This window comes from Mustelus asterias, chromosome 23 (assembly GCF_964213995.1).
Source record: "Mustelus asterias chromosome 23, sMusAst1.hap1.1, whole genome shotgun sequence".
NCBI lineage: Eukaryota > Metazoa > Chordata > Chondrichthyes > Carcharhiniformes > Triakidae > Mustelus > Mustelus asterias.
The window spans coordinates 63,414,262-63,437,811 of record NC_135823.1 but is presented as its reverse complement, the minus strand read 5'-3'; the positions used below and the strand labels follow the sequence as shown (position 1 = coordinate 63,437,811).

Below are 23,550 nucleotides of genomic sequence, written 5' to 3'. Positions count from 1 at the left end.
ATTACAGGGTCAAAGGTAGGGTTCTGAAGACTGCGGAGGAACAGAGAGATCTTGCGCTCCATATCCACAGATCTCTAAAGGTTGCCACTCAAGTGGATAGAGCTGTGAAGAAGGCTTATAGTGTGTTAGCTTTTATTAACAGGGGGTTGGAGTTTAAGAGCCGTGGGGTTATGCTGCAACTGTACAGGACCTTAGTGAGACCACATTTGGAATATTGTGTGCAGTTCTGGTCACCTCACTATAAGAAGGATGTTGAAGCGCTGGAAAGAGTGCGAGGAGATTTACCAGGATGCTGCCTGGTTTGGAGGGTAGGTCTTATGAGGAAAGGTTGAGGGAGCTAGGGCTGTTCTCTCTGGAGCGGAGGAGGCTGAGGGGAGACTTGATAGAGGTTTATAAAATGATGAAGGGGATAGATAGAGTGAACGTTCAAAGACTATTTCCTCGGGTGGATGGAGCTATTACAAGGGGGCATAACTATCGGGTTCATGGTGGGAGATATAGGAAGGATATCAGAGGTAGGTTCTTTACGCAGAGAGTGGTTGGGGTGTGGAATGGACTGCCTGCAGTGATAGTGGAGTCAGACACTTTAGGAACATTTAAGCGGTTATTGGATAGGCACATGGAGCACACCAGGATGATAGGGAGTGGGATAGCTTGATCTTGGTTTCAGATAAAGCTCGGCACAACATCGTGGGCCAAAGGGCCTGTTCTGTGCTGTACTGTTCTATGTTCTATGATCTAGTACTTCCCTTTGCCCTCATGATGGTACGCAACACCATTTCCAGTTCTACTGGATTCACCCCCCACACATTAATGACTGGCTGACCTATGAAGGGAGCTGAATATTTATTGGGGTTTGACTTAACTGAGCCTGCTATCACAGCGCTCACCCACGAGAAAGACGTCCAGCAGATAACCGAAAACATTAAAGCAGCCCAGTTAGCCGCGGCTGTCCGATTAGGAGTTAAAAAGAAACAGAGCAAGGCATATTTCGATAAAAGGGTACACCCGGTAGAAAAATAGTTGGCCAGCAGGTGATGATTTCCCTCTACAACCCCAGTTCTTTCTTGTCCTCGAGATATGCAGGCCCGCACACCATCACCGACAAAATAAGCCCCTCGGTATATTAAGTCCTAATCGCCAACGGGAAAACTGGTTGGTTCCATGTCAATCAACTGAAAGCTTACGGGACTCAGAATAATCACTTCCACCATCTCACATTAGAGATGGGGGAAGATGACACTAGGCGACCGGAATGGCCTCACCCAGGAAATGTATCACCCCGGAAACCTTCTCATCCACTTTCAGGTTCAGACCAGACCCTTACCCTGACCACATTACAGCCCAGAGCCTCGTCCACACCTGAAGTGCCCCTAGGGGTACTGATCGACCCGGACATAACAGGAGACTTGCGCACCCTAGAGGACTGGCGCGACTCGCCAGATATTGGCCCTCGCAGCATTATGGATTCTCCCATTAACATAAGCCTAAACAGACCCAACGGTGAGGCCCTGACTAAACGACACTGGGTTATTTTGATGGGGACACCTGCTGGTGCATTGCCCACATGGATAAGGGACCAGACACATAGATTAATTGGACTGGGACATGAGGATGAAGGACCCCTGAATCTTGATTCAAGCGCAGACCCCACAGTGCAGTCCAACGAACAGACGCGGGTATGGAAACCAGGTGAGGAGATAATGATGGAGCCCCATGAGACGAATGATTCAGAAGATGAGTCTCTGTTGGCCAACTGGTTAATGGAAATGCTGAATGAAGGAATCTAAGGTGCTCCAGATGATGAAATTCAGCCTACAGTACAGACCAATGCAAGGTGCAAGAATCTCTGAATGAAGCACCCACTTAAAAAAAAACCCACAACCTGCCGGTCATTTGTATACTGCTAGTACGATTAACCAGGTTATTTGTACAATCCGACGCCTGCTCTTTCGCCACCTTCCTCTAGTAAAGACATCATTAAACCAACTATACAAATCTTTGAGGCAGCTATGCTAAATGTTAACATCATTGAGGCAGCTATGCTAAATTTTAAAAATCGTCAAGGCGATTGGGCTACATTTTCAACAGGACATGCGAAACAAAACTCTTACAGTGCAAAATCCTGGTACAATCGGCAGCTGCTCTTAACCCGGCTTCTTTGCGTTCCAAGTGACACTGAGAATTTTATTTTCCAGTGTTCTAATGGTGGAAGGGCCGTCTCTTTACCCCTATTGTTAAAGAGCCACATTTTCAATTCTTAGAGGCACTTGTGCTAAATTTTACATGCGGCCCGCCTTCAAACTCCAACACACTCATAGACGAACACCTCTTCAGGTCATTAAAGACCGACTCCAGTGCGATTCGAATCCCTATAGTTAATGGTGACTGCTGCTAGACTAAAACTGGCCGCCTTGATTTTGCTGGCCAGTTAAATAAGCTCTTTTTCTGACCACCCCATGACTTGTCCATTTATCGATCTGAACAAAACGTTTTTGCTCCGTAGTGCTCCACAATTAGGATTCAAAAAAAAAACTACGACATGCAAGCGACGATTGAGATACCCGGGTCCTCCTGACCACACCACTGTCAATAAGTGTTCAAACAAAAAAGGGGGGGAGGACATGGACAGTTTAAATATATGTATATACATCAAATATTGGATGTGATAACACCAGAAATTACACTGATCTCCTCAGGACAATGACGGACGATGACAGAGAGGCAACCGACAATCTACCTCACCGGACTCATCATCGAGGTAAGCACACAGGACATTCCAAGCAAGATGAACTTGTGGTATCCCGGTTATTCCCCACCTGGCGCAGGGGAAATGTGAGGATGGCGTGTTATGGGTGCACCCCGAGAAGAGTATAATGTTTGGATGTAACAACCAGCGGCTGGTATACAAAAAACCAAATGGCAGTTCAACTGAATGTTAGGGTAGATTTGAACACCACCGACGAGCTCCGACAGACTCTAGGGGAGTACCATGAGAAATATGACACAAGCCTAAAACTCCTGCCGGAGGAATTGAACCTAATTCGGGCAAAATTGGCTACAGCCCACAGAACCTTCACCAAAGTAGTACAGCAGACCCAAGAGGTGAAAAAGAGAATTAAAGAAATTAAAGTCACCTCTTGGTGGGATGGCCTTTGGAACTGGGGCTCAAACATCCAAATCCACCCATTTGTTCGCATAATGTCACACATTTTGTTCACCTAATCATCCTCACAGTCCAATTCAGCCGATGGAAAAAGAGGATCGCCCGGAGGCAGGACGTAGGGTTCACCCTTGAACCATGGTCCCCTCTAATTCAGTAGAGGAATGTTTACAGGAAGCCTGCCATTTTGCGATTTGTACTAATGAGCCGTTGGAAATCCTACTACCAAAATGTGCCTCAGATCTGTGAATACTTTATTGTAATATTTGTTTAAATGTTGGTTTATAATTAGCTTATTGTAATAATGGTGTTTAAAATATGTGATTGTCTGTATTTGTGGGTAATTAGCTTATTGTAATAATGGTGTTTAGAACATGGAATTGTTTGTATTGTAGAGTGTTGTTGTCTGTAGCTTCTGGAATGTCAATATGTCGTAGGGATTATTATTACTGTGCATGCCAATACCTGGGCCTTGCTTGACTGTTGAGTGACTGGGGAATTCCTGACAGATACTGGTCCTGAGTTTGTGATCCATCACGCTTCGCGTTCAGGATCAAAGGGGGGATTGTGGCCAAATGGGCCATCTAAAATGGCGATGTGTAAAGCACTCTGGGACAATTGGGCAAGAACTAAAATGGCAGGCTGCAACCCAGATGAATGAATACACAGGATATGGGTCATCTCCAGGACAAAAGAGACTTTCTGGTCAAACTGGGTTGTTTACCAGACATGAGGGCGCCGTAACCCCTTATTTGGGAGGGAGGTGTGTATTCTACGTGCCCCCAGCACCTACAGACATGGCCATTGGGGACACACCCAGAGATTGGTGTCCGATTGGACTTTATCGATCAGGGTGATCAAGTCCTGATCGATTGATTGGCAATGGCTAAAAGGGGCGCGAAACCCAACGGGGCATAAAGGGTGCTGCGCAACCAGGAATCTCTCTCTCTCTCTCTGACCCCACGAACGAGCTACAACAACGGTGACCGTCGCCAACGACGACCAGCACGAGGAGAGCCACCACACCCGAGAAGGAAGGAAGACCAGAGCCAGAGTGCCAGACCAGACCAAAGGACCAGACTACGCAGTCGACTACCGAGACCAGCGCACAGATAAAGGCCAATATCTGCTTGGGTACTTGCCAGTCACGCAAAAGTTAAATCAAGGTCCAGTATTGGACTTGAACTTTAGTATTTTCTGTAAGATAACTTATTGTTGGCTGGGTGGGTGATTATTGATTGTGTGTTTTAAATAAATATTGATTGTACCAACAAGACATCTACTCGCAGTTCTTTGTCCATCGTATAAGGGTTAAAACAGACTGTGCGGCAGGCACAACAATACTAATACATGTGACAGTAATAAATCAAATCAAATTTAATTATTCTTGCAGTGTTGGAAAACATTGCAGTCAATCTTCACACAGGAACATGGCCGTCAAGAGGCCATAAGATGAAATAAACAATGAAAATGCTGGAAAATCTCACCAGGCTGAGCAGCATCTGTGAGGAGAGAAACAGCATTAAGATTTCAGACTGATGTCCTCTTGTTGCTTCACCATCCTGAAACATTCCAGTCCATCACACAAACCAGCCTCCCATCCATTGACTCTGCCTACACTTCCCGCTGCCTCGGCAAAGCAGCCAACATAATCAAAGACCCCACGCACCCCGGACATTCTCTCTTCCACCTTCTTCCGTCGGGAAAAAGATACAAAAGTCTGAGGTCACGTACCAACCGACTCAAGAACAGCTTCTTCCCTGCTGCCGTCAGACTTTTGAATGGACTTACCTCGCATTTAGTTGATCTTTCTCCGCACCCTAGCTATGACTGTAACACTACATTCTGCACTCTCTCCTTTCCTTCTCTATGAAAGGTATGCTTTGCCTGTATAGCGCGCAAGAAACAATACTTTTCACTGTATACTAATACATGTGACAATAATAAATCAAATCAAAATCATTAGTTAAGCTTGCCTCTCCACAGAGGCTGCCAGATCTGCTGAATATTCTCACCATCTGCTGCTTTTGTTTCAGAATTCCAGCATTCACCACCTTGTGTTTCTGAGTCAGAGATGTTTGACCAGTTTTGCAGGTGTCAGCTGAGTGAGGAATGTTGGCCAGGATGCCAATAGCTCCCACATTCTTCTAGTTTCAAGGGACTTTTACTATCGCTAGCTGAACAAGTCGACCAAATCTGTTCAGTGTTTCACCAGAAAAGTACCCGTTTCAACACGGTGGCACAGTAGTTAGCACTGCTGCCTCACAGCGCCAGGGACCCGGGTTCAATTCCAGCCTCGGGTCACTGCCTTCATGGAGTCTGCACATTCCCCCTGTGTCTGCGTGGGTTTCCTCCGGGTGCTCTGGTTTCCTTCCACAGTCCAAAGATGTGTGGGGTTGGGTGGATTGGCCCTGCTAAATTGCCCCTTAGTGTCAGGGGGATTAGCTGGGGTAAATGTATGGGGTGACGGGGATAGCGGGTTTGTGGTTGGTGCAGATTTGATGGGTCGAATGGCCTCCTTTTGCACTGTAGGATTCTATGAACTGTGCAGCATTGCCTTGTTGATATAGAGTGTTTTGGTGGAAGGTTTAAGCCCCTCATCTTGTGGTAAAGAGGAAGGAAAGCTACTTACAATTTACAACTGAATCAAACAAATGCATTGAATGCATCTAATGGGTACATTACTGTAACCCGCGCATTTCATACTGTCTGATTATATCGATGTATTATTAAGTTTAAGTTTATTTATTACTGTCACAAGTAGACTGACATTAACACTGCAATGAAGTTACTGTGAAAATCCCCTAGTCGCCACACTCCGGCGCCTGTTCGGGCACACTGAAGGAGAATTTAGCATGGCCAACACACCTAACCAGCACATCTTTCGGACTGTGGGAGGAAACCGGGCTGCCCAGAGGAAACCCACGCAGACACGGGGAGAACGTGCAGACTCCGCATAGACAGTGACCCCCGAGCCAGCAACCAAACTGTGCCACCGTGCCTCTGTGTTCTTGGGCATTTTATGTAGATGGTGCATATTATACTGAGTAGAACATTTGAGTATTTTCAGTGTATCTTAGGATGGGATTTTCCAGACCTTACTGCTGGTGGGATCTTCCAATCCTGCCAAAAGTGACCCCCGTGGCCACTACCCCGGCAGTGAGACAGGCGGTCCACACAAAATGCCATAGACAATCAGTGGGACTGGAAGATGCCACCAGCTGCCAATGGCGAGCCAAGGCGTGGGAGCTGGAAATCCCACCCTTTGTGTGTGCACCATTGCCAGCAATGTATTTATTGCTCTTGTTACTTTAGTGGGTGCATTTAGTGCATGTCTTACCCTAACTGGTATGTTTCATGTTTTACTATTGGAACTAGTATTTTTAAGTGTAAATGCTCTGGAGCGAGTGGATGTAACTTGTTCAGTTTTTCATTTTGATAGCTTGTCGGTCAGTGACGTGCAGGGAAACGCATCAACCCGAATATCCTTGCAGTAAACACCCGAGATTAAAGAAAGTTCGCATTTGCCTCATGCTGAATGCACATTTCCTCCCAATAGGAGCAAAATCCACTCACTGAAGCCCATATAAAACTGACAAAGGCTGGAGAGAGCAAAACCACTTGGGAAATTTTATTCCTTACAAGAAAGGTGCAATGTCAACAGCCAGTTATTATTGAAGTCCAGTCGTCTGCTATTGCTGGGGTTCAGAGCCCTTCTGGAGGTCTTGCAGTGAGAGAGAAGCAATGGGGACATTCACAGTGAGAGAGGAGGAATGGGGAAATTCACAGTGAGAGAGGAGCAATGGGGACATTCACAGTGAGAGAGGAGGAATGGGGAAATTCACAGTGAGAGAGGAGCAATGGGGACATTCACAGTGAGAGAGGAGCAATGGGGAAATTCACAGTGAGAGAGAGAGGAGCAATGGGGAAATTCACAGTGAGAGAGAGAGAGGAGCAATGGGACCATTCTCAGTGAGAGAGGAGCAATGGGGAAATTCACAGTGAGAGAGGAGCAATGGGGAAATTCACACAGAGAGAGGAGCAATGGGGATATTCACAGTGAGAGAGGAGCAATGGGGATATTCACAGTGAGAGAGAGGAGCAATGGGGATATTCACAGTGAGAGAGAGGAGCAATGGGGATATTCACAGTGAGAGAGAGGAGCAATGGGGACATTCACAGTGAGAGAGGAGCAATGGGGAAATTCACAGTGAGAGAGGAGCAATGGGGACATTCACAGCGAGAGAGGAGCAATGGGGATATTCACAGTGAGAGAGAGGAGCAATGGGGACATTCACAGTGAGAGAGGAGCAATGGGGACATTCACAGCGAGAGAGGAGCAATGGGGACATTCACAGTGAGAGAGGAGCAATGGGGAAATTCACAGTGAGAGAGAGGAGCAATGGGGACATTCACAGCGAGAGAGGAGCAATGGGGATATTCACAGTGAGAGAGAGGAGCAATGGGGATATTCACCGTGAGAGAGAGGAGCAATGGGGACATTCACAGAGAGAGAGGAGCAATGGGGACATTCACAGTGAAAGAGGAGCAATGGGGATATTCACAGTGAGAGAGGAGCAATGGGGAAATTCACAGTGAGAGAGGAGCAAAGGGGACATTCACAAAGAGAGAGGAGCAAAGGGGACATTCACAGTGAGAGAGGAGCAATGGGGATATTCACAGTGAGAGAGGAGCAATGGGACTTTCACAGTGAATCAGGTGATGGGACACGCTTGTCCAGACCGCCTGAAGTGGAGGAACGCATCGGGAAGGAGTTGAACACCTCGAGTTTCATCACCGAGAGCGGGCTGAAGCCAAGCATCGACAGTGAAAGGAGAGCGTGGCAACTCCGGCACTCCACCCACCCTCACCGCCAACCACCATCTGCCCCAGCTGTGACTGTAGCTCATGCACTGGACTCCGTCACCTGAGAACTCAGTTTTAGTGTGGAATCCAGTCACCCTCCACTCTGAGGGCCTGTGTAAGAAGGAAGAAGACTGATCGATCCAACACAATGCTCGCAAATCTCAGGCTGTTTCGTCATCACGGGCCACGCTTACCTGTTTTGGCCCGTAGGGTTATCGGAAGAATTTTCAACCTCAGTATGATAGCTATTCCTTCAGATCCCATAATTAGGCTGAGGAGCCATTAATGGAGTACCTGGGAATTGTGACTCAGAGGAGGACAATTTGCTGCTAGTTTCCAATCCATTAAGTTGATCTTTCTCTGCACCCTAGCTGTGACTGTAACGCTCCATTCTGCACTCTCTCCTTTCCTTCTCTATGAACGGTATGCTTTGTTTGCATCACGCGCAAGAAACAATACTTTTCACTGTATACTAATACATGTGACAATAATAAATCAAATCAAATCAAAATCAAATCAATCACCAGTGCATCACCATGCTGCCAATGCAACACCTTAAATGGTCTCACAACACCAGGTTAAAGTCCAATAAGTTTATTTGGTAGCACGAGCTTTTTGAGCGTTGCTCCTTCACTCACCCGATGAAGGAGCGGCGCTCCGAAAGCTCATGCTACCAAATAAACCTGTTGGACTTTAAACTGGTGTTGTGAGACTACTTACTGTGACCACCCCAGTCCAACACCGGCAACTCCACATCAATGTGAGACCCAAAAGATAGCTTTCATTCGCTCGCAAGGGCATCCCTAAGTTTTGGCAACTTTGTGCCTGAGGTTTTTTAAAATAAAAAAAACATAATTCTCTGATAATCCATAATGAGGTGCTAAAACATGTGAACTGCTGCCCTTCCGTTTTACTGACCAAAGTCATTTTCTGATACTTCTGAGACAGATTTTTAATCAGTCAGGAAATCAAGGGCTCTGGGGATAAGGTGGGAAAATGGAGTTGAGGATTATTACATCAGATCAGTCATGATCTGATTAAATAGCGGAGCAGACTCGATGGGCTGAATGGCCTACTGCTGCTGCTTTGGCTATGCTCGTTAAATAGTGATCTGGGAGGACGTACACAGGCACTAGCACAGAAATCCGCCACCTTAAAGCTCAAAGTAACGTAATTAGAAAGATGTTTCAGAACTTAGGCTGTGGTTAGACTATGTTCGCATTCTGAGATCGGGTGACATAGAGTGAGTATTGCAGCTGAGGAGCACGATGACTTTGATATGATGTTGAATTCTCCACCTGCTTCTACAGAAAGCTGTGCCCGTGCGTGCTTGCAGACTGACCCGCTCCTGATTAGTAAACTCAGTCACTTGTTGCTCGAGTGTTAGCGAAAAAAAGAGACATGTTACCAAAGATTCCTGACCTGTACTCATCAGGATAAATGCAAGAATGTCAAATTTCAAAAGCTGACAACAATTTATACTGTGGAGATGCCGGCGTTGGACTGGGGTAAACACAGTAAGAAGTTTAACAACACCAGGTTAAAGTCCAACAGGTTTATTTGGTAGCAAAAGCCACACAAGCTTTCGAGGCTCTGAGCCCCTTCTTCAGGTGAGTGGGAATTCTGTTCACAAACAGAACTTATAAGACACAGACTCAATTTACATGAATAATGGTTGGAATGCGAATACTTACAACTAATCCAGTCTTTAAGAAACAAAACAATGGGAGTGGAGAGAGCATCAAGACAGGCTAAAAAGATGTGTATTGTCTGTATGTGGCTGTCTTGTCTGGAGACAATACACATCTTTTTAGCCTGTCTTGATGCTCTCTTCACTCCCATTGTTTTGTTTCTTAAAGACTGGATTAGTTGTAAGTATTCGCATTCCAACCATTATTCATGTAAATTGAGTCTGTGTCTTATAAGTTCTGTTTGTGAACAGAATTCCCACTCACCTGAAGAAGGGGCTCAGAGCCTCGAAAGCTTGTGTGGCTTTTGCTACCAAATAAACCTGTTGGACTTTAACCTGGTGTTGTTAAACTTCTTACTGTGTAAACAATTTATACTGCAGAAGAAACGCAGTGCTACTGGCTGGCAAGTTGACTGCGATTAACCATGGTGTTGCAATGGAGGAAACAACATTTTAAAGTTTTTTTATTAGTCACAAGTAAGGCTTACATTAACACTGCAATGAAGTTACTGTGAAATTCCCCGAGTCACCACATTCCGGCGCCTGCTCGGGCCAATGCACGTCTTTCAGATTGTGGGGGGAAACCGGAGCACCTGGAGGAAACCCGAGCACCTGGAGGAAACCCATGCAGACACGGGGAGAACATGCAAACTCCACACAATGACCCAAGTGATCAAGCCAGGAATCGAACCCGGGTCCCTGGTGCAGTGAGGCAGCAGTGCTAACCACTGTGCCACCATGCTGTCTTTTAAAAAGCATTTAGACAGTTACATGGGTAAGATTGGTATAGAGGAATATAGACCAAACGCGGGCAATTGGGACTAGATTAATGGTAAAAACTGGGCGGCACGGACAAGTTGGGCCGAAGGGCCTGTTCCCATGCTGTAAACCTCTGTGACTCTAATGGGAAACTATAGACTCCACAAGCCTATAGTTCCCCACTGTTTTCTCCATGGCAACGCCTCATCCAGAGTCTCGTTGCCAACCAATTGGGACCTTTTTCTGTTGTAGTATAATTTGCTGTGATCTTTTGAAATTTGACATTCTTGCATTTGTCCTGATGAATACAAGAAGAAAAGTTTTGGCAACATGCCTTTCTTTACAGCAATAACCACTCAAACTATCCATGCATACCGGAGGGTCAAATTTCTCAACATGTTAAAGCAGTAAGTTTCCGAGGTTCAGCTTGCCACAGTATGTTGTGTAACATTTCCGTCACACTCAGGTGATCCCCATCACCGATCATCACCACCTCCTTGTGACAGTCAATGGCATCATTATCATCACCTCTGAATTCCCCGCCAACATCTTGGGGATTACCATTAACCCAAAGCCTAACTTTGTCAGCCACATAAACTCTACGGGTACAAGGGCAGGTTAGAGGGTGGAAATTTTGTGACTCACTCACCTCTTGACTCCCCCAAAGCCTACAAGGCAAAAGATAGGAGTGGGGTGAAGTACTCTCCATGACCCTGGATGGGTGCAGCTCCAACAACACTCAAGGCTGGCACCAGTTGTCTTAATAAACACCTCAGCCACCACATGAAACATTCACTCCCTCCATCACCGACATCGTGGCAGCAGTGTGTACCACCACTGTGGCACAGTGGTTAATCCTGGTGTCTCACAGTGTCAGCAACCTGGGTTCGATTCTGGCCTTGGGTGACTGTGTGTCAGTGTACACTCAATGAGCCGAAAGGCCTCCTTCTGCACTGTAGGAATTCTATGGTTCGAGCTACAAGATGCACTACAATAACTTTCCAAAGTTCCTTTGACAGCACCTTCCAAACTTGTGATCTCTACTAACTTGAAGGACAAGGGCAGCAGCCATAGATCACTGAAATCCTACAGTGCAGAGGAAAGCCATTCGGCCCATCGAGTCTGCACCAACAACAACCCCACCCAGATCCTATCCCCATAACCACATATTTATCCCGCTAATCCCTCTAACCTACATCCCAGGACACTAAGGGCCAATTTAGCATGGCCAATGCACCTAACCCGCACATCTTTGGAGTGTGGGAGGAAACCGGAGCACCTGGAGGAAACCCACGCAGATATGGGGAGAACATGCAGATTCCACACAGACAGTGACCCAAGCCGGGAATCGAACCCAGGTCCCTGGAGCTATGAGGCAGCAGTGCACACCGCTGTGCCACCATGCTGCATGGGAATACCAGCCACCACAAGTTCCCCTCCAAGCCACACACCACCCTGGCTGGGAACTATATTGCTGTTCCTTCACTGTCGCTGGGTCAAGACATTGAAACCCCCCCACCCCACCAGCACTGTGGGAGTTCCCACATCACATGGATTCCAGTCATTCAGAAAAGTGATTCAGCAAGGGCAGTTCAAAATGGGCCACAAATACTAGACAGAATGAACAAAAATGTGGCAGTTTTTCAGCCTTCTGTCATCCAGTCATTTCAGGGCCACAGAGTCATATAGACCAGGTCTTATTTCTTAATTGGCCGTGTTTTGAATAGGTTACAATCTTGCCCTATCATCAGTCACTCGTGCTGCTGGGAAGCAGAGATAACTTGAAGCAACTCAACATTAGCAATGTAGCCTCTCAGCGTTGTGGTGAGCGGCCTCCTGTGTCCATTGCTGCTCTTCCAGAGAAAGAGTCAGAACGTTAGTGTCGCAAGTAGGCTGACATTAACATTGCAATGAAGTTACTGTGAAAATCCCCGAGTTGCCACACTCCGGCACCCGTCCAGGTACACTGAGGGAGAATTTAACATGGCCAAAGCACCTAACCAGCACGTCTTTCGGACTGTGGGAGGAAAGCGGAGCACCCAGAGGAAACCCACTCAGACACGGGGAGAACATGCAGAAGTCCGCACAGATAGTGACCCGAGCCGGGAATCGAACCTGGGTCCCTAGCGCTATGAGGCAGCAGTGCTAACCATTGTGCCACTGCGTAAAACACATGGTTCAAACCATTTCATACATAAAACCAATCCCATGCCAAGCTTTTTTTCAATAAAGGCGGTGTCTCGGGTGAATTTAGAAAGTATCCAGTCCAGCCCTTTACAAGTCAAAGATGTTTGGTTTGACAAGTGCATTCTTTATTGCAAAGATAATCTCCGGCTGCCCCTGTAGCCTGGGTAGAAATAACCATTAGAAACAGAAGTGCAACAAAGGACAGGGTGACAAATATTGGACACACCCTCCAAAAGTTCCCCCTGTCCACTGACATTGTTCCTATTGCTCACACAGCCAGCAAAGGGCGCAACTAACAATATCCCAGTCTCCTGAAATTTACTTTCAATTTCTGGGAAACCACAAGGCAGCTTACAGGAAAAGAATTACCTGATCCGCCAAACAATGCAGATCTGTGCGGAGGGTGCTTTCCCTAAATATTAACTGGTCCACATTTATCTGAAATGACTATTTTATTTTGTAACCAGGATTACTGCACAGACCAAGAGCAGAACGCTCAGAATTATTCACCCGAGAGAACTGCAGCATCTTCTCCTCCGTGCGTGCGGATACGATGCTGGCACTATCTTAGCTGAAGATATATCAATGCCACTAATTCAACTATATCAAATAAACAAATTTGTGTGCTAGTGTGGTTAAAAATGTTACCGCGAACGATTGAATCCACGCACCAGTCCTTTCCAAGTCGCTGTTTTCACTTACTGCTCTTTAGCCAGGGCTGTACCTCTTATTTAAGGCGAGTTGCTCGCTAACTCCCTGCAAACTTGCTGGACACACTAAACCTCTCCAAGCCGAATAAACGCGCTGAAAATGCTGGCTACTCTCCAGCGAACGCCAAACGCCAGCAGAATGACCGGAGCTGTTGGCTCAGTTTACATTTCTATGTTTGTGTGTGTTTGTTTTGCAATTGTCTCTATAAATAACACAAAGCAACAATTAAAACGCACACACACACAGCGCCATGAAACCATTGCAGAACAGGTGGGTAAGAGCTCTCCACTGTCACCCCCGAGTTGTTTAATCCGTCTGGTTCTGGTGAAACAGCCTTTCTCTCTCACTCACATTTTCTCAATCACCCCAACGTTTAACCTTCTCAAAATCCCAACGCATCACCTAGAGGATTGATAAATCACACACTCATTCTCACTGAGAGATTGGTTTCTGGGGGGAAAGGGGGGTTTGAACCTTACCCAAGCAGCAAGAAAGTCCACCACCAGCTCTCATCACCTTCATCCAGCTCTGTACCGAAGCCACAATAGAGCAGTTGATGTGGGAAAGTCCCGCTCTCTCTTTGCTCAGGCAATGCGTCCTAAAGTACAAGGTTTCAGTTTGGCTCAAGCTGCGTCTGGAAGGAGTTGCCAATGAGCTTAAGGTGGTTTCACTTTGCATTGCAACCAGTTATTTTGCAAGACGCACCTTTAGAATGGGCAGAAATATCCCGCCCCCCCCTTAACCTCCACTTGCAACACCGATGGTCTCATGAGCCGATGTGTGTTTAGAGGTGGCACAATGGCACAGTGGTTAGCATTGCTGCCTCACAGCGCCAGGGACCCGGGTTCGATTCCCGGCTTGGGTGACTGTGTGGGGTCTGCGCGTTCTCCCCGTGTTTGCGTGGGTTTCCTCCGGTTTCCTCCCACTGTCTGAAAGACGTGCTGGTTAGGGTGTGTTGGCCGTGCTAAATTCTCCCTCAGTGTTACCCGAACAGATGTCGGAGTGTGGCGACTAGGGGGTTTTCACAGTAACTCCATTGCAGTGTTAATGTAAGCCACATTGTGACACTAATAAATAAAGTGGGACAGGAAAACAGCTTTGTCACATTTTCTTCTGGCACCAGCTCTCCTTTGACACAGAGCCTGGGACACAAATCCAGAGTCCCCCCCTCCCTCCTCAAGATGCAGGAATAGAATCATAGAATGTACGGCACGGAGACAGGCCCTTCGGCCCAAACGGATCCATACCGACCAAAACGCCCATCTAAGCTAACCCCATTTGCCTGTATTTGGCCCATATCCCTCGAAACCTTTCCTATCCATGTATCTGTCCAAATGTCTTTTAAATGTTGTCAATGTCCCTGCCTCAACCACTTCCATTGTTGTCAATGTCCCTGCCTCAACGCTCATTCCACACACGTACCACCCTCTGTGTGAAAATGTTGCTCCTCAGGTTCCCATTAATTCTTTCCCCTGAATAGGGAAAATTGGGAAGCTGAGTGAGGAAATTGGGAGATTTGAGAGTGAGCAACCTACATGGTGAAAAGGGGGTGAATGGAGAGGAATTTAACAGGAGAGAGATGGGGATTCCCAACCAATTGCACCAATTTCCAGGAACTGTGAGGGTCAATTTCTAGGCCACTGCTGTGTACAATCCCGCAGAAATACCATTGAGTCATTAAAACATTATTCTTGTAATTACCAGATATAAAATATTGAAAATGAGGATAAAAGTAAAATATCCCTTTGCCTGACAGTCAAGCCACCATCCAATTGGGCAATGAGTCTTTCTGCTTTCTAATTGGTGTAGGAAGGCAGTGGGTTACATGGATGGACAATTAATGGCTAGAACGTGAGGGGGCAATACATTCAATCATAGTTAGCAACCCCAGAGAGAGGAGGAGTTTAATGATGAAATTCCCACCCAGATCTTATCCCAGGGCGGCACGGTAGCACAGTGGTTAGCACTGCTGCTTCACAGCTCCAGGGACCTGGGTTTGATTCCCGGCTTGGGTCACTGTCTGTAGGAAGTTTGCACATTCTCCCCGTGTCTGTATGGGTTTCCTCCAGGTGCTCCGGTTTCCTCCCACAGTCCAAAGATGTGCGGGTTAGGTTGATTGGCCATGCTAAAAATTGCCCCTTAGTGTCCTGAGATGCATAGGTTAGAGGGATTACTGGGTAAACTATGTAGGGGTATGGGGGTGGGGCCTGGGTGGGATTGTGGTCAGTGCAGACTCGATGGGCTGAATGGTCTCTTTCTGTACTGTACGGTTTCTATGATCCCTGTAACCCTACATATTTACCCTGCTAATCCCATGACACTAAGGGGCAATGTATTTTGGCCAACCAATCTAACCCGCACATCTTTGGGTGCTCCGGATTCCTCCCACAGTCCAGAGGACTTGGATGACTGTCTGTGTGGAATTCGCGCGTTCTCCTCGTGTCTGTGTGGGTTTCCTCTGGACTGTGGGAGGAAACAGATACAGATGCGATACAGACAAAGCATACCATCAAAGAGAAGGAAAGGAGAGAGTGCAGAATGTAGTGTTACAGTCATAGCTAGGGTATAAAGATCAACTTAATATATGGTAGGTCCATTCAAAAGTCTGATGGCAGCTGGGAAGAAGCTGTTCTTGAGTCGGTTGGTACATGATCTCAGACTTTTGTATCTTTTTCCCGATGGAAGAAGGTGGAAGAGAGAATGCCCAGGATGTGAGGGTCCTTGATGATGCTGGCTGTTTTGCTGAGGCAGCGGGAAGTGTAGACAGAGTCAATGGATGGGAAGCTGGTTTGTGTGATGGATTGGGCTTTGTTCACAACTCTTTGTAGTTTCTCGCAGTCTTGGGCAGAGCAGGAGCCATACCAAGCTGTGATACATCTGGAAAGGATGCTTTTGATGGTGCATCTGTAAAAGTTGGTGAGAATCATAGCAGACGTGCCTAATTTCCTTCGTTTCCTGAGAAAGTAGAGTAAAGGTCGGGGGGAGTGGTGGGGGTGGGGGCGTGGATGAAATTGTGAGGACAAAGCCCTGAATTGAACTCAGTGGGTTGGAATCTGCAGTGGAATCAGACAAATAACTTTTACTTCAGGATTTCAAGTCTCACTGTGTTGCACTTTGGGTGAGAAGCCCATCCACATAGTGAGATCCCAACTCTGATTATATAGAAGAGTGTAATTGGAGCCAGGAACTGTTTATGATGGATGCACAGAGAGCACGTGTTAATGACGCATCCTAGAATTAGTGCTGGGTGCACAGGGGTACATACTCTTCCCTAGCAATGGGAGAAGGAAGAATCAAGTGGCTCCCATGATGAATCATAGAATCCCTACAGTGCAGAAGGCGGCCATTTGGGGCCCATCGAGTCTGCACCAACTGCAATCCCACCATTATCCCCATAACCGACCACTATCCCCATAACCCCACTTATTTACCCTGTTAACCCCCTGACACTAAGGGGCAATTTAGCATGGCCAATCAACCCAACCTGCACATCTTTGGAGTGTGGGAGGAAACCGGAGCACCTGCAGGAAACCCACGCAGACACAGGGAGAAAGTGCAAACTCCACACAGACAGTGACCCAAGCTGGGAATTAAACCTGGGTCCCTGGTGCTGTGAGGCAGCAGTGCTGACCACTGTGCCACCCATAGTTGAAGGTAGCTGAGGTGTAAGAGAATTGAATTGGATGCAGTGCAGAAAGTAAAAGTTAGATAAATGGAATTCAATTGCTAAATTATCTACACTCAGTGGTTTAAACAATGTCTCTCCCCAAATTAGCACTGTTTTGCCAAGCATACTGAATCATATGACTTCACACCCACTCAACTATTAGCAGCACCCAACTTTTATTTATACGCACTTCATTATTTCCCCATTTATACACCCAACATTTCCACTCACTCCTACCCTATGCAATGTGATGCATCCATCCCATTATCACCCTCACCAAATACATGCATCCAATGGGTGAAGACCTCGCATTCACTCATTCATTGGACTGTTTTTATTTTCTTTCCTTACAGGAGAAAGATAGCATAAAACACATGGGAGAGAGAGACAGAGAGAGAGCCACAACAAACAGTTCAGAGCACAAATGCCCTGGAGATCAGCTGGAGATGGAGAGACAGGCACCTGCAGAAAGCTAGTGACAGAATTACAAATATCTCTAACATTCATCTCCTAACTTTGTTCTATTAAAAACTAAACAAAAAGACTGAGAATGGGGATTAAAGTTGTGACTTTGCCGCAACTAATTCAGATCATTTCATCTTCTTGGTCTACCCTGTGTACAAGTAAATTGGAGTGCATGAGCATAATTTCTCACAGGACATCATTCACTCTGATGAGTGCCCCATCACTGGACGTAGAATCCCTACATTGCAGAAGGAGGCCATTCAGCCCATCGAATCTGTACTGACTCTCTGACAGAGCATCTCACCCAGGCCCTACATAGATACCCTGCTAATTCCCCTAACCTATACACCTTGAGACACTAATTTAGTATGGCCAATCCACCTAACCTGCAAATCTTTGGACTATGGGAGGAAACTGCAGCACCCGGAAGAAACCCACGTGGATACGGGGAGAATGTGCAAACTCCACACAGACAGTGACCCGAGGCCGGATTCCATGGCACAGGGATGCAGCAGTGCTAACCATTGTGCCACCCGTAAAGTCATGCATCAGTGCAAATACTCACACTTCAGTTGATCCACCTAAACAGTTGTGCTTTCATCTCGTGATTCACAACACACAGGTGAGTAAGTCGGGGTAACAGTGGGGAATCTGTAATTTTCTGGGCGGCAAGGTGGCACAGTGGTTAGCGCTGCTGCCACACAGCGCCAGGGACCCGAGTTCAATTCCGGCCTCGGGTCACTGTGTGGAGTTTGCACATTCTCCTCGTGTTTGCATGGATTTCCTCCGGGTGATCCGGTTTCCTCTCACAGTTCAAAGATGTGTGGGTTAGGTGGATTAGCCGTGCTAAATTGACCTTAATATCAGGGGATTATCAGGGATAGGGCCTGGGCGGGATTGATGTTGATGCAGGCTCGATGGGTCAAAATGGCCGCCTTCTGTATTGTAGTGATTCTATCAATGATATTTTGCTCCCCTACATGCTGTACTTCTGCAGTCTTTGCCATTGGAATCAGAGCAGAAAGAAATCAATATTATGATACAAACTTGGGCTAATAATAAAGTTGCCCATTTGAAATGGATGGAAAAGTTGTAGAATCAGGAGTAACTGAGTTAACACTGAACGAAGAAGAAGAACGAAGAACGAAGAACAGTACAGCACGGGAAACAGGCCCTTCGACCCTCCAAGCCTGTGCCGCTCCTTGGTCCAACTAGACCATTCGTTTGTATACCTCCATTCCCAGAATGCTCATGTGACTATCCAGGTAAGTCTTAAATGATGCCAGCGTGTCTGCCTCCACCACCCTACTTGGCAGCGCATTCCAGGCCCCCACCACTCTCTGTGTAAAAAACGTCCCTCTGATATCTGAGTTATACCTCGCCCCTCTCACCTTGAGCCCGTGACCCCTTGTGATCATCACCTCCGACCTGGGAAAAAGCTTCCCACTGTTCACCCTATCTATCCCCTTCATAATTTTGTACACCTCTATTAGGTCCCCCCTCATTCTCCATCTTTCCAGGGAGAACAAGCCCAGTTTACCCAATCTCTCCTCATAGCCAAGACCCTCCATACCAGACAACATCCTGGTAAACCTTCTCTGCACTCTCTCTAAAGCCTCCACGTCCTTCTGGTAGTGCGGCGACCAGAACTGGACGCAGTACGCCAAATGTGGCCTAACCAGCGTTCTATACAGCTGCAACATCAGACTCCAGCTTTTATACCCTATACCCCGTCCTATAAAGGCAAGCATACCATATGCCTTCTTCACCACCTGTGCTGCCACCTTCAAGGATTTGTGGACTTGCACACCTAGGTCCCTCTGTGTTTCTATACTCTTGGTGGCTCTGCCATTTATTATATAACCCCCCCCTACATTAGTTCTTCCAAAATGCAACACTTCGCATTTATTTGTCAGACATGTGGTACAGTTTTGGTCTCCATACCCAAGTAAGCCTTGGAGGCTTGAAGCTACTGTACCAAAGTGATCCTGAAAATGGGGTCCTGAAAATGTAGTTTTATAAGTGTGAAGTCTCATTCCCTCAGGAATGCTGCCAATGTAACAATTTTTTTTCCAGTTAATATTTCTTGCTTAATTCCACAATCCAATCTTTACTTTGCTTGCTGAAACATGATTTAAATGTAATTTATATATCCTGTTTTTACTTCCTGTTTTGACGGTTGCACGCATCCGTGCGTTGAATCACTGCTGCTGAACCTACTCACAGATGCTATGGATTCCCTGTAGAGGGTGTTGAATACAACTAGATACCAGAGCGGAAGAAACCTCCTCACACAAGCCTGCTGTTGTCTTTAGAAATTTGTACAGAAGCTGAATGACAAACCTCACAGCAATAGCCAGACCAAAAAGTGGTAGAGGGAGAGAATATTAGACACATGTAAAATAAGAATGAAGCACCATTGGCTGAAATACATCCGGATACAGCTTGATATGGCTCCTGCTCTAACCAGGACCGCAAAAAAACTACAATGGGTTGTGAATGAAGCCCACTCCATCACGCAAACCAGCCTCCCATCCATGGACTCCGTCTACACTTCCCGCTAACCTCGGAAAAATAGCCAGCATAATCAAGGAACTCACGCACCCCGGACATACTCTCTCCCACCTTCTTCCGTCGGGTTAAAGATACAAAAGTCTGAGATCACATACCAACCGACTCAAAAACAGCTTCTTCACTGCTGCTGTCAGACTTTTGAATGGATGTACCTCACATTAAGTTGGTGTTTCTCTACACTCTAGCTATGACTGTAACACTACATTCTGCACCCTCTCCTTTCCTTCTCTATGTACAGTATGCTTTGTCTGTATAGCGCAAGAAACAATACTTTTTACTGTATCCCAATACATGTGACAATAATAAATCAAATCAATGTCCTCGCCCAAGAGGACTATTTATTAAATCAAAAGCAGAACTATTTTTTTTTAAAAAGGGACTGGAGGAGAGTTTAAATGTTCCATTAGCTGCCAACTGCAACTCAGTTGATAGCACTCTCACTTCGGAGCTTGAATTGTGGCTTCGAGTCTCACCACAGCGAGATTTCAGCACCGAATCTCTGCTGCCAGTGCAGTGTAGAACTGAGAGATTGCTGCACTGTCAGAGGCACTGTCTTTCGAATGAAGAGCTAAAAGTCAGTTCCGGGGCACAATTTCAAGGAGTGGGGACATTCTCCCGGTTGCTACGGCCGACAGTAATTATTCAAGCAACGTTCAGATTATCTGGAGTTGATCAGTTGTGGTTTATGAACTTCGCAACTCAGTTTCTATGTAGCAACTTTTTCCGTTTACACCAGAAACAAGTGCACCTTTTACTACACTGGATGTACACCATATCGGGACACCTGAGGCTGTGAAAGTTGCAACAGAAATGCGAGTCTTTTATTTTATTTTAGCCGTTTTCCTTGTGGGCCCGTCCATGATAAGCGAAAGAATGTGACTCTTGGGTCCGGAGCGAATAAGTTGAAGACTGGTCTACAAATTATACTGTAAATAAACTGGTTGCCTGACCTCAGTACCAGGTCAAGATGGGACTGGGCAAAGCAGTAAATCGATGGATAGATGAATACAAGGATGGTGTAAATAACTAATGGAAATTGTGCATCTTTGAATTGCCTCAAGTGTCCTCAGACAGTGTTCCCCTATATGCATAGGCTGCGGTTTTACCGACTTGCCCTGCCCATTGGTGGCTGGAGCGAGCTGGTAAAATGCAATCTCGCGACCTTACCGGCACCGGATTTCCAGCGCGGTCAGCCTCGCTTCCGGCAAGAGGCTGAATAATTTATTTAAATATATTTAAATGTTAATTTGCATGCCATCCATTGACTCTGTCCACACTTTCCGCTGCCTCGGAAAAGCAGCCAGCATAATTAAGGACCCCACACAGCCCGGACATTCTCTCTTCCACCTTTTTCCATCGGAAGAAGATGCAAAAGTCTGAGGTCACGTACCAACCGACTCAAGAACAGCTTCTTCCCTGCTGCCGTCAGACTTTTGAATGGACTTACCTTGCACTAATCTGATCTTTCTCTATACCCTAGATATGGCTGTAACACTACACTCTGCAGTCTCTCCTTTCCTTCCCTATGTACGGTATGTCTTGTCTGTGTAGCACGCAAGAAACAATACATTTCGCTGTATACTAATACATGTGACAATAATAAATCATTCAGATCAAATTATATCATTAGCGAGCCCGGCACGCAATCATCTGGGCTCACCTGCCTTTGTGGCCTCGCCAGGAGAGGATCTCTCTGGCAAGGACATCCCATGAACGGGGAACAGTCATGTTGCTTCACTGGTTGAACCAGAGGCCATTGAGGCCCCCTGGGAAGGTCGAGGGCAAGGGGGGTGCCCCTTGTGGAGTACCAGCCTGGCATCTTGGGGCTGCCCACCGAACACCTGGTGGGTCCTGAAGAGGGTGGGATTCGCTGCCGCTCTGCAAGCAATGGGTGTGTGGGGGTGGGGGGGGTGGGGGGGGGTGTGATTGGTCTGGGTAGTGGGGGGAAGGTGATTTTTTCGGGCAGTGTAGGGCTTGTGATCAGCTGCGGGCCCCCGCGATAGCCAGGTTTGGGTGGGGGTGGGGGGGGCTGATACCGGCTGCAGCAGTAGAGGCCTGACTGATCTCTCTCTCTGTCAGGCCTCTGCTGTTGCAGTTGTGCATGTGCAGCCACAGAGGTCTGCACATGAGCAATAGCTCCCTCTGCTGCTCGATCAAGCTGGCTGCTGAGCTAAGCCCCACCCACTGCCTCTAATAGCTAGAAATGGTCTAATCCATTTATTCTTGCACTATGTTCATAAGAATGGGAGTAAAGACTCACCAAAAAAACAGATCTGCAACTCTCCCATTTTCAAGCTAGCTGGACACTTTTTCTCATAAAATTGCCCCCGTAGTTTTATTGAGGGGTCAGTTGGCTGGATGGCTGGTTTGTGATGCAGAGTGATACCAGCAACGTGGGTTCAGTTCCCGTACTGGCTGAGGTTATTCATGAAGGCCCCGCCCTCTGAACGTTGCCCCTTCCCCGAGGCGTGGTAACTCTCAGATTTAATCACTGCCAGTCAGCTCTTTCTCAAAAATGGAGAAGAGCAGCCTACAAGACTTTGGCAATTTCATTTCACTTTTATTGAATAAATTGCTGCTTTATTCGCTCACAGCTGACTCTGTGCCGAGTGTCTTTAGATACTGATCAAATGTGAACACACGCAAGGTACCTCACAGCCACCTGTGGAATTCACACAACTCATTGTTTGAGGATGGGCGAACACCTAAAGTCTGTCGAGTTTCCAGGCTTTTCCTGTTTCATACTGGACAAAAAAGGAAAATTGAAACTCAATGGCCTCTCCGATCCAAACTATACTGGCCACAACACAGGATGTACAATCAACACAAACATAACCTCTTATTGGGGAAATTACGAAAAACCACATGGCGAGATAGCCACGTTTTTGTTTGGGTTTGTGGCCAAACGGGCCATCTAAAATGGCGATTTGTAAAGCACTCTGGGACAATTGGGCAAGAACTAAAACGACAGACTGCAGTTTAAAAGACAGAGACAAACAGGCTGCAACCCTGACGAGTGAATAAATAGGATATGTTTCATCTCCAGGATGAAAGAGACTTTCTGGTCACACTGGGTTGTTTACCAGACATAAGGGCACCGTGACCCCTTATTTAGGAGGGAGGTGTGTGACCTATGTGCCTCCAGCACCTACAGACATGGCCGTTGGGGACACACCCAGAGATCGGGGTGGCAGCACCTGATTGGACTCTTATCGATCAGGGTGATCAAGTCCTGATCGATTGATTGGCAATGGCCAAAAGGGGCGTGAAACCCAACGGGGTATAAAGGGTGCTGCGCAACCAGGAATCTCTCTCTCTGACCCCACGAATGAACGACAACAACAGTAACCATCTCCAGCAACGACCAGCACGAGGAGAGCCACCACACCCGAGAAGGAAGGAAGACCAGAGCCAGAGTGCCAGACCAGACCAAAGGACCAGACTACGCAGACGATTACCAAGACCAGC

General features: G+C 46.8%; 1 protein-coding gene across 2 annotated transcripts in view; it reads right to left on the bottom strand.

Moving 5' to 3' along the window:
* ciita (class II, major histocompatibility complex, transactivator) overlaps positions 1 to 13,980 on the bottom strand; it is an 87,812-nt gene extending 73,832 nt beyond the window's left edge. For both annotated transcript variants that reach the window (XM_078240783.1, XM_078240785.1), the window contains exon 1: positions 13,856 to 13,980. In XM_078240783.1, coding sequence (XP_078096909.1) covers positions 13,856 to 13,898 — 43 coding nt within the window. In that variant the 5' untranslated portion in view covers positions 13,899 to 13,980. The remainder of the gene's footprint in view (positions 1 to 13,855) is intronic.
* Positions 13,981 to 23,550: the final 9,570 nt, after the last annotated feature.